Below are 12,386 nucleotides of genomic sequence, written 5' to 3'. Positions count from 1 at the left end.
CGTTGCAGGTTGGGTAGGGTTCTGTCTGTTGTGGGACAGTCTGCCGATTCACCCAGGCGAGGGTAAAATTTTTAAAAGATGAGCAGTACCGACATTTATATTACATTTTTAGAGTGGATGTATAGTAATTGGATCATGTACTTCTACAAATGAAAATTATCTACAAAATTTTGGGTACGTTTTCTGATGTTTTTATATGCCATTTCCCAAGTGATTATGTAATTTTGTTCAGATGTATTGAGTTTTGAATTGCTATATTATTGCTTCGTTTTGTTGATGGGCTTATTGTAGTGTTTTCACTTTAAGTTGGGTATGTTTTCATGGTGATGAAATATAGGGTGGGTTAGACATTTATGTTGAGACAATTCATATAATGTGAAAGTAGATGTTTGCATGTAACTCTTAGCAGATGTTTAATGCATATATATGTATATGGGAAAACTTGATGAAATAAACTTCTAAATTTATTTTTAGGCTGCCTGGCAACACTAGGACAAAAATTGGCTTCATAACATTCGATAGTACAATCCACTTCTACAGTCTTCAAGAAGGTCTCTCCCAACCTCAGATGCTAATAGTTTCAGATATTGAAGGTATATATTATACACTTGAAGTAATTGAACTATCTTAGTCATTTTCAGTTCTAGAACTATTTCATGTCTATTTGACAAATTAGGAGTGTATGGTATAATTCCACTATATTGAGAAAAACCTTGAGTATGAAATCATAAGGTTGTTGGAATTGCAAAGGTCCTTTAGTCCAACCCCTCATTTAATAGAGGAGGAAATAGGGAAGTAAAGTGAATTCTGAATAAGGCAACAAAAATATTGAAGCTAAAACTTAGGTTAGCTCTTTTTCTCTTTTCCTTTATTCATTCAAAAAGTATTTGAGGATGGCCTTAGAGCCCAGTGGAATAGATTAGAGAACCCAGAAATAAACCATTATATGTAAGCTCATTTGATTTTTGACAAGGATGCAAAAACGTCCAGTAGGAAAAGACAGTGTTTTTAACAAGTAGTTATGGCAATAATGAGTGTGAAAATTAAAGAAGTTGAACCCTTATCTTACACCGGATTAAAAGAACTAGCTCAGTGGCTGAAAGACCTAGACTTAAGAGCTAAGTCCTGGCTGGTATAGCTAAGTGGATTGAATGCAGGCCTGCAAACCAAGGGATAACGGTTCGATACCCAGTCAGGGCACATGCCTGGGTTGCAGGCCAGTTCCCAGCAGGGGACGCATGAGAGGCAACCATACATTGATATTTCTCTCCCTCTCTCCTTCCCTTCCCCTCTAAAGACAAATAAATAAAATCTTTTTTAAAAAAAGAGCTAAAACTATAACATATAAAACTTTCAGAAGGAAACATAGGGGGAAATCTTCATGACATTGGATTTGGCAATGATTTTCTGCATATGACAAAGCAAAGGCAACAAGAAAAAAATTGGATTTCATTAATATTAAAAACTATTGTACATCAAAGAACACTATCAAGAGACTAAAAAGGCAACTCACAGAATGAGAGAAAATATATGTAAATCATATATCTAAGGAAAGAATAATATCCCAAACATCTAAAGAACTATTCAACAACAACAAAATAACACATCAAAAATAGGCAAAGGACTTTCACCAAGGTGGAGGCGTAGGTGGAAACACAGTACCTCCTTGCACAACTAAGTTTAAAGTCAACAAAGTTTCAGTAACAAAAACGTAGCCAAAACACAGAAAATTGAACTATACGAAAGTCCAACAACAACGAACCATTAAGCCAGACCAGTAAGAGGGGCGGAGCCAGCAGCAGAGCAGGGTCGGACAGAAAAGATCTCCTGACCCAGGCCCACTGGCAGCCGTGGGTGGATCCCAGGTGTGAGGTACCAACGGGCGTACCCAGTGAGGGCACAAGATGGCAGGCTGACTGCGGTCACACATTCGCACGTGCAGATAAACCAGCAAAGGAGCGAGCAGTGAGACAGACCGAGCAGGCCCCAGCGGTGGGAAGCAGCAGAGGGGACCACCATTGCCTCTCTTGGACCCCTCCCCCACATACAGCATCACAACCCAGCAACTGAGTTGCCCTGCCCTGGTGAACACCTAGGGCTCTGCTCCTCATATGTAACAGGTGCGAACAGACCAAAACATGGCTCAAGAAGAACTCAAAGCCCTAGAGCCAATAATTCTAAGGGACCAAGAGATGGCCAACCTATCAGATGCACAGTTCAAAATACTGGTGATCAGGATGCTCACAGAATTGGTTGATTTTAGTCACAAATCAGAGGAACATATGAAGGCTAAACTAATTGAAATGAAGGGAAATGCACAGGAAACCAATAATGATGGAAAGGAAACTGGGACTCAAATCAAGGGAGTGGACCAGAAGGAAGAAAAAAATGACCAAAGAGAAAAATATGAAGAAACAAGAATTCAAAAAAATGAGGAGAGGCTTAGGAAAAAATGAGGAGAGGCTGTTGTTTTTTTGGCGAGTCCTCCCCCCACAGATCCGGGAGGTGGGCTTCATATCTGAGACTCCATCTACTTGGCTGATACTATTTGCTCCCCTCGGTGATTCCCTGAGGCTCTACCCCACCCAAAAAGCTGGCCCACCCAAGCTGTTTCTAGTGGCTTTTTCATACAAATGGCCTGTCTTGGCTCATGTTTCAGATTTTCCTGAAATCTCTCGAACAAGCAGTGCCTGGCCTCAGCGTGCCCTGTACCTCTCACTGTGTGGCTTCAGGCCTGGCGCCAGCAATAGTAGGCTTTGGCCTCGTCTGGGCACCTTCAAATGTAGCACAAGTAGCAGCTCTCTGCAGATTGCTTTGTAGCTTTTGCCAGGTGGCCCCACGCAGAGAATACAGGTGGCAGCTGACCTTGGTCTGCACCTCTCATGAGGCTGCAGAGCCTTCGCACCCAGTTGACAGCTTTAGATCACGTTGAAGCATTACCACCCAACCACCTCCACCAGCACACTCAAAGGACACACTCAGCAGGCATAAGTGCCCCAGTAAACTAGGTCCTGCTCTGCATGGTGGGCCCCAGCACAGCTGATTTCTCCATGTTGTTTGGGGGGTCAGTGGTCAGTGGTTGTAGCCAGTCTTTGCAGGTGATTGCCCTAGGGGGTAAATCCCTCCCATTGATGTGCCAATAGCAATCAAGGCTCGACTACAAGAGCAGTGTGTACACAGCCCACTTTGAGTGCCCAGCTTGAGTGATGGGGGAGGATGTACTACAGGATCCCACAGAATACCATCTACATTAGGCCACCTACCAAGCCTGGGAGATATAGCAGCTCAACCTAATACATAGAAACAAACATAGGAAAGCCATCAAAACAAGGAGACAAGTGTTTGTTCTTTCATTTAGGAATGAACGAACAAAACTCCAGAAAAATAACAAAATCGAAATAAGCAGTCTACTAGATGCTAAGTTCAAAACACTGATTATAAGGATGCTCAGTGAACTTAATGAGAACCTCAACAGTATAAAAAAGACCAGTCAGAAAAGAAGAATAATTTACAGGGTATCAACAGTAGAGTAGATGAAGCAGAGAATCAAATCAGTGATTTAAAATATAAAGAAGCAACAAATAAAAAAAATTAAAATAAAAGGAAGCAAGAAGCACCCAACCAGAACAGCAAAAAAAAAATCCAAAAAGGAGAGTGAGTGTAAGGAGCCTCTGGGACAACTTCATGTGTACAAATTTCTATGATGGGAGTGCTGGAAGGAGAGGAGAGGGAACAAGAAATTAAAAACCTATCTGAAAAATGACAGAAAACTTCCCTAACTTGGTGAAGAAAATAGACATACAAATCCAGGAAGCCCCAAGAGTCCCAAACAAGATGAACCCAAAGAGGCCCATGCCAAAACACATATAATTAAAATGCAAAAGGTTAAAGGCAGAGAACCTTGAAAGCAGCAAGAGAAAAACAGCTACCTGCCTACAAGGGAGCTCCCATAAGATTGTCACCTGATGTCTCTCAGCAGAAACTTTGCAGGCCAAAAGGGATTGGCAAGAAATATTGAAAGTGATGAAAAATAAGGATCTACAACCAAGATTATTCTACCCAGAGAAGGTATTGTTTAGAATGAAAGGACAGATAAAGAGCTCCTCAGATGAGAAGAAGCTAAAGGAGTTCATCACCCTTAAACCAGTATTATAAGAAATGTTGAAGACTCTTCTTTAAGAAGAAAAGAAAAAAGAGCCCTGACAGGATTGATCAGTTGGTTAGGGTGTTGTCTTGATACACCAAAGCAGTGGGTTTGATCCTCAGTCAGAGCACATATGAGAACCACCCATTGGGTGTGTAAATAAATTGAACAGCAAATCAGTGTTTCTCACTTTCTGCCTGCCTGTTTGTCTCCTTTCCTAATATTATTTCTAATATTAGGAAAATATTAGAAATATTATTTCCTTTCTAATAATAAAATAAAAAAATTAAAGAAAATATATAAACAAGAAGATGACAATAAATAATACATATCAATTTAATCTAAAGGAAAAAAACAAATGAAGAAGCCGAATAGAAATAGACTCATAGGTATAAAGAACCTTTTGACAGTTGCCAGTGGGAAGGAGGCTTTGGGGGAAGGGTGAAAAAGGTTGAAAGGATTAAGAAGTACAAATTTACAGAATAAGTAGTTACAGAACAGTCATGGGGATGTAAAGTAAAACATAGGGAATATAGTCAATAATCTTCTAGTAACTATGGTGTCAGATGAGTGTGAGATTTCTAGGATGTTCTCTTAGTAAGTAAGCTATGTAATGTCTAATCACTGGGCTGTACACCTGAAAGTAATATAATTATATATGTCAACTGTAATTGAAAAATAAAAATGATTTTAAAATAGGGGTAAAAAAGATAATAAGTTTTGCAAAGATACAGAACAGCCGGAACTCTCATATACTGCCAGTGGGAATGGAAAGCAGTTCGGCGTCCGTGGGAAATAGTCTGCCAGGTCTTCCAAGGTTAGAGTTACCGTGTGACTCAGCAGTTCCACTCAGTAGGTATATACTCAGGACAATTAAATAGTCCACTCAAAAACGTATACATGAATGTTCATAGCAAAGTAGCCAAGAAGTAGAAACAACCCAGAGGCCCACCTTTTGATGACTGGATAAAGAAAATGTGGTATATCTGCAGAATGAAAAGAATAAAGTACTGGTAAATGCTTCCACATGGAGGAACCTTGAAAACAATATGCTGAGTGTAAGAAAGCAGTCAAAAAGGAACTCCTATTGTGACTCCATTGATATGAAATGTGCAGAATAGGCGAATGCAGAGACAGGAAGCCTGGAGGCTGCTTAGGGCTGCGGGAGTTGGCAGGGTATGAGGAGCGACTGCCGCCCAGAGAGGCTTTTCTCTCGGGGGTGGTGAAGCGGAGCTGGGATTAGGTAATGCTCATGGCCGTTCAGCTCTGAGTGTGCTGACCGTCGCTAATTATGTCTTCTACAAGAGTGAGGTATATCTCAATAAAACGTATTTTTCATTTTAAAGAAGGGGAGAAATCGAAACAGAATTTTTGTATGACAGCTAAAGTCAATATTTAATGATTCAAATTATTTGGTGGTTTATTTTTATAAACATCATAGTGAACCTTAAATATGTGTAACAAAAACCAAACAGTACACTGATGTAGATGGAGACCCCTCATAATCCTCCACCACCACCACATTTCCTTCCCAGTTCTCTTCCTTCTCAGCAAAGGAATTTAATTCCTACGCAAGAATAGACTTGAATCCTGAGCAGGCCGTGATGTGGTGTCTGGTCAGCATCCTTCTGATTCACTTGATTTTGTAGTTCCACAAATAGAGGCGCTGGTGGGGGCCTTCTGTATGAGAAAGCACCTGCTTTTTGGGTGACAGTCTGCCAGTGGACTATGTTACGTTTATGTAAAGACGTGGTATTCTTGTATGTCATTTGAGTCAGCCCCCTTTTTTTTTTAAGTGAATGTTCCTTTGAATGGCTTCCAGGGCTAAGCAAGAATATAAAGCAGGGTTCTGAATTGTTGTCTTTAACCTAATAAGCAGAGTACTTGTGCAAACCCTTACGGAGTGCTTACAGATCAGTATTCTCTGATTGGGAGGCTATTTACCTTTTACACAGTAAGAGTCAGCTTCTGGTAAATACCCAAATCAGTGCTCCGTGGGTATCTTTGAACACACGTAGACAGTGCTATTATAGTGGAGGAAGAACTTTTCTGTAAGTATGGGCATGGTGACTTATATCAGTCTTACACATTTGAATCACCTTTAACAACTAAGTTTTGTTTAAAAAATATTTGTTTCTCCTTTCAGATGTTTTTATACCTATGCCAGAGAACTTATTAGTAAACTTAAATGAAAGTAAAGAGGTAAGGCACATTTTCCTATCTGACATGTTGAATTGCAATATTGAAGGAATATATTTTTGCAATGACATTAAGTAAATTTTGCTTCTTTCTGTGACATTTCTAAGATGTGTAGTATTTTATATTTTGCTGTTAATTAAAACTCATCAGAAGAACCACTCTTGAGTTTGCCCTTGAACTGATTGCTTTTAAGTCTAATGTAGCAAGTGATTTGTAGTAGACTAGAAGATGAGCCTACTCCTTTAAGGAGGAAAACCTGAAGGAAACCTGCCTTGCCAGCCATTTGGGAAATTGGGAGGGTTGCTGAGATAGCTTCTGCTCACTGCATAGAAGCACTTTAGCTAGGCTGCTTTCAGTGCCCTTTGCTTTTCTGATTCACAGAGTGTCATTGGGGTCAGTTCAGAAGAAACTCTTATTACCTGCCTGGAAATTGCCATGACATAATACAGTGAGAGGTGAACAGAATGTGTCTGAAGGGGGGATGTTGTCTACCCTGTACATGCATATATGCCGTAGGGTAACATTTTAACTAGCAAGTCTATGGTCTCAGCTGTTGGCAATGGTGACTTCGCCATGGTGCGATGTATTTTTTTCCCATTAACTCTCTTTATTTGTACAACCTAACCTGAATAGGTAGTTGTTTTTTGTTTTGTTTTTCTTTTGTTGTGATTATTACTAGTTGGCAAATTTACTGGATATCTTAGATTTTGTGATAGGGAAGAGTTAAACTCTCTTTGGAACTCAAAAGAATACAGTGTGTAGGGGTGATTGAGAAGGCCATATTTCATGGCATTAAAATAAATCTCTCATCTGCGATGGTTCTTTTAGATACATTTTGGACTTATAGTCTTGCTGGACTACTGCATGTGCAAGAACTATAAGGCCCCAGTTTTTGTCTTGCTTGCCAATTGATAATGAACGAGCTTTCTTGTCATTTGACCAACCTCATTGTTTACTGTACTGTCTGTACATTCTCTGACCATTATCATGACTCAATGTCTTGTCTATTGTATTAGTTTTTGTAAAGAAAAATTTTAATTGTAACACTCTTGCATTTTCTTGCTTTATTTCACAAGCTTGTCCAAGATTTACTGAAAACTTTGCCACAAATGTTCACCAAGACCCTGGAGACCCAGAGTGCCTTGGGTCCTGCGCTTCAGGCTGCCTTTAAGCTGATGTCCGCAAGTGGTGGTCGAATGTCTGTCTTTCAAACACAACTCCCAACTCTAGGTGTGGGAGCCCTGAAACCGCGAGAAGAACCCAACCATAGGTCATCTGCTAAGGTTAGAAGGTCATCAGATCCATGTTAAAATTTATGCTGGCACTCTGTCTCTTTGACCAAACAGCTTGTTTTTTATTTATTTATTTTATTTTATTTTTTCCAATTTTTTTATTTAATTATTTTTCAAGTACAGTTTTCTGTCTATTACTCCCATCCCATCCCACCCCCCATTCTCCCCCCCCCAGCTTGTTTTTTATTTATATTTCAGTTGTGGAGAGGAGGGAATATGAGGAAATAGATAAAACATTTCTTTTTTTATGTAGACTTTTCTATTTTATTACAGTATTCACTCTTGCTTTATTTTTTTGATCTTTAGCAGGCCATTAGCAATGCAGCCTGCCTTGGATGAGAGAATAAGCTTGCTAGGGACCAAGTAGAACCTGGGTAACCACTACAAAGTAGTCACAGTTTGGTACATGACTGCCGTGGATTGATTTTGAGCACCTCATGTCCGTAAACTTGGTTTGAGATGTGTAGTTCTTAAAAGACTATGAAAGGCCATACATTATAATGATTGTGGTGTTGGTCCTGGAGTCAGTCTGCCCCAATTCTACTGCCTTTTAGATGTGTGAGCTTGAATAATTACTTAATTTGTTTGCCCCTCTGTTTTCTTATATTTATAAAGTGAAAATAATGATAGTTCCCACCTATTAATGGTAGTTAAAAGGACTAAATAGGTATTACCTGTGGATTGTTTAGGACATTTCCAGCATACTAAGAATTTAATAGATTATTGAAATTAGTATAATAGATTTATTTCTTTTTTTAAAAGATTTTTTATTACTATTTATTTATCTTTAGAGGGGAAGGGAAGGAGAGAGGGAGAGAAACATCAATGTATGGTTGCCTCTCATGCGTCCCCTGCCAGGAACCGGCCTGCAACCCAGGCATGTGCCCTGACTGGGAATCGAACCACGATTCTTTGGTTCACAGGCCCACGCTCAATCCACTGAGCCACACCAGCCAGAGCAGATTTATTTCTTTTTAAAAGTAAATCAAAAGAAAAAATTCTTAAGCCGTATGTTTCTTACTGAAAACCCCAAAACATTCCAAAGCACAAGGATTTTTGTAGAATTCCCAAGGGTAATTGTTAACACCTGGGTATATATAGATAGAAATTTAAGTTTTATGACAATATAATTATTTAAATTTTTTTCTGTTTTTAATTTATCATTAATAGGAAATTCACTTGACACCATCTACTGACTTCTATAAGAAATTAGCCTTGGACTGTTCTGGTCAGCAGGTGGCTGTTGACTTATTTCTTCTCAGTGGACAGTATTCTGACTTGGCTTCTCTGTGTAAGTTTTTCCTAATGCTTATTTCTTTCAAGTGAATGTCAAAATGCTATTTGTATAATGGGATTCTAAATAGAAGACAAAGTGAAAGAAATTTTATTTCCTTGGGAGAGTTAGTCAATATAAACCCTATAGTCTTCTACTTTAAGAATTTATGATAGAGAGATTTCTGTGCTGTTTAAAGAAATGAAATATTCTATTTGACAGTGCCTGGGAAAGTTAAAGAAAGATTGATTCAAGTGCCTGTGGTTACTTTGGTGTAGTAATAGTAGTGAGTGGCAGCATTTCAGAGGAGTGTGTGTTCTCTTCCAGGTTGTATTTCTCGGTATTCAGCAGGCAGTGTCTATTACTATCCCTCTTACCACCATCAGCACAACCCAGTCCAAGTACAGAAATTGCAGAAGGAGCTACAGAGATACCTCACTCGGAAGATTGGCTTTGAGGCAGTCATGAGGATTCGAAGCACCAAAGGTGGGAGCACTATTTTTTGCATTTACATAGGAGAGTAAATTGCTTTTGATACCACCAGTAAATATACATGCTTTTACCTAGTCTTATCTCAAAACTGGCTCTTCCAAGATATTTTACTCTGATAGAATATGCAATTAAAAGTAAGAAGAAATAGCCCTGACTGGTGTGGCTCAGTGGATTGAGCACTGGCCTGCGAACCAAAAGGTTGCTCGTTCAATTACCAGTCAAGGCAGATGCCTGGGTTGCTGGCCAGGATCCTGGTTGGGGGCACACAAGAGGCAACCACACAATGATGTTTAAAATTAATCATTTAATTAAGAAAGAAAGAAAGAAATATATTTTTTAAAAGAGAGTGTTTTGAATATACTAAAAACCACTGGATTATACACTTAAAAAGGTGATTTTTACTGTATATGAATTATATGTCAATGAAAAAAGATTATGTCCCCCAAGGAGATAAAACACTACTGATGGATTTTTATTTCACTTAAACAATTATCTTTTTAGTTGTGGTACGTAACAAAATTTATACCATTTAACCATTTGTCAGTATACAGTTGCGTGGCATCAAGCCCATTCTCAGTTGGGCATCCGCTGCCATCGCCCATTCCCATCAGCAGGAGGCCTTTTCGCGTCCGCCCTTCTCACCCTGCACCTGCCACGGATGCGTCTGCTGTGTTGTTTTGGAAATAGTCTCACAGCGTCAGAATGTCTGTGTCCGGCTGGTTCTCATTGTAAATATTTTGTGGCTGCTAAGTGGTGACTGTTTTATTATTAAAATAGGAAGTTGTAGTTCTTGATACTTCATTTCTCCACATTCTCAACATGGTTTNGAGCCCTGGCTGGTGTAGCTCAGTGGATTGAGCGCGAGTCTGTGAACCAGAGGATTGCGGTTCGATTCCCCGCCAGGGCACATGTCTGGGTTGCAGGCAGGTTCCCTGCAGGCCAACTCCCAGTAGGGGACACACAAAAGGTAACCGTACATTGATGTTTCTCTCCCTCTCTCCTTCCCCTCTAAAGATAAATAAATAAATAAAATCTTTAAAAAAAAAAAAAAAGTAAGAAGAAATAGCCCTGACTGGTGTGGCTCAGTGGATTGAGCACTGGCCTGCGAACCAAAAGGTTGCTGGTTCAATTACCAGTCAAGGCAGATGCCTGGGTTGCTGGCCAGGATCCTGGTTGGGGGCACACAAGAGGCAACCACACAATGATGTTTAAAATTAATCATTTAATTAAGAAAGAAAGAAAGAAATATATTTTTTAAAAGAGAGTGTTTTGAATATACTAAAAACCACTGGATTATACACTTAAAAAGGTGATTTTTACTGTATATGAATTATATGTCAATGAAAAAAGATTATGTCCCCCAAGGAGATAAAACACTACTGATGGATTTTTATTTCACTTAAACAATTATCTTTTTAGTTGTGGTACATAACAAAATTTATACCATTTAACCATTTGTCAGTATACAGTTGCGTGGCATCAAGCCCATTCTCAGTTGGGCATCCGCTGCCATCGCCCATTCCCATCAGCAGGAGGCCTTTTCGCGTCCGCCCTTCTCACCCTGCACCTGCCACGGATGCGTCTGCTGTGTTGTTTTGGAAATAGTCTCACAGCGTCAGAATGTCTGTGTCCGGCTGGTTCTCATTGTAAATATTTTGTGGCTGCTAAGTGGTGACTGTTTTATTATTAAAATAGGAAGTTGTAGTTCTTGATACTTCATTTCTCCACATTCTCAACATGGTTTTGATCTTTTATTCAGATTTTAAAATATTATTGCTCAGAAGAAGGTATGAAGCAATCATTTTTAAAGTGGAAAGTTTATATGAAATATGCATTAAAAAATAGATACCAAATGATAAGTATCTACAAATCTATTAGATAAATGTCGAAATATATTGGTCAAACCGTGTGCCAAATGAAGTAAGTGGTTTTTATCTACTACTGTAATCAAAAGAAAAAGGTGGTTGAGTGAAACAATGGAAAAGAAAACATACGCAATCTCTTATGTAAAGTATCCAATAAACACCTAAGAGGTTGCCACAACTCCAAACAACTCACAGTATTATTGTCACCCACAATAACCAATGAATTATCTCAGTAGCCTTCTATTTTCATTTTTATGTAGAAGAGCTTTGTTGAGATAACATTTACATACTATACAGTTCACCCATTTGAAGTGTAGAATTCACTGGTTTTAAATATATTTACCACAATATTACCACAACTGATCTTAGAACATTTTCATCATCCCAAAAGAAAACCTGTACTGATTGGCAGTCACTTATTTCCCCAATAAACTCCACAGTTCTCAGCAACTGCCCGTCTTTCTGTTTCTATGGATTTGCTTCTGGGTATTTCATAGGACTTGAACCCTACAATATTGAGTTCCTTCATGACTGGCTTTTTAAACTCAGCAAAAAGTTTTCAAGGATCATTCATGTAGCATGTATGAGTATTTCATTAATTTTAAAAAAAATTTCATGTACTTTTATTGCCCAGTAGTATTCCATTGTGTAGCTACATTACTTCATTTTGTTCATCCATTCATCAGTTGATGAATGTTTGGGTTGTTCCCACCTTTGGGGAATTATGCATAATACCTCTATGAACATTTGTGTGGAGGTTCAGGGACATATTTTTGTATCTCTCAGGTATTTACATGGGTCATAAGGAAACTCTATGTTTAACTTTTTGGAGGAAGTGTGGACTGTGGTTTCAGTTGCACCATTTTACATTCCCACTAGCAGCAAATGAGTACGGATTTCTCCACATTCCTGTCAATACTTGTTATTGTCCTGTATTTTATTATTATTTTTTAAGATTTTATTTATTTTTAGAGGTAGAGAAAAGGAGAGAGAAAGAGAAGGAGAGAAACATTGATTAGTAGCCTCTGTCATGCCCCAAAGTGGGGACCTGGACCACATCCCAGACATATGCCCTGACCAAGAATCGAACCAGTAACTTTTGGGTTGGCAGTCCAGCGTTT

At 39.0% G+C, this 12,386-nt stretch overlaps 1 protein-coding gene across 5 annotated transcripts in view; it reads left to right on the top strand.

Annotated features, from left to right (window-relative positions):
* Window positions 1–12,386, top strand: part of SEC24A (SEC24 homolog A, COPII component) — a 73,768-nt gene that overhangs the window by 36,475 nt on the left and 24,907 nt on the right. For 4 of the 5 annotated variants that reach the window (XM_037059520.1, XM_037059519.1, XM_037059518.1 and 1 more), the window contains 5 exons: window positions 475–593; window positions 6,291–6,346; window positions 7,420–7,626; window positions 8,806–8,926; window positions 9,236–9,394. In XM_037059520.1, the coding sequence (XP_036915415.1) occupies window positions 475–593; window positions 6,291–6,346; window positions 7,420–7,626; window positions 8,806–8,926; window positions 9,236–9,394 (662 nt within the window). Of the gene's footprint in view, window positions 1–474; window positions 594–6,290; window positions 6,347–6,724; window positions 6,803–7,419; window positions 7,627–8,805; window positions 8,927–9,235; window positions 9,395–12,386 lie in introns of those variants that run through there. The other variant, XM_037059522.1, reaches the window with a different exon arrangement.

Source organism: Sturnira hondurensis, unplaced genomic scaffold (assembly GCF_014824575.4).
Source record: "Sturnira hondurensis isolate 20B ecotype Veracruz unplaced genomic scaffold, ASM1482457v3 Scaffold0011178, whole genome shotgun sequence".
In the NCBI taxonomy this organism is placed as follows: Eukaryota; Metazoa; Chordata; class Mammalia; order Chiroptera; family Phyllostomidae; genus Sturnira; species Sturnira hondurensis.
This window is presented reverse-complemented; position numbering and strand designations above follow the sequence as displayed.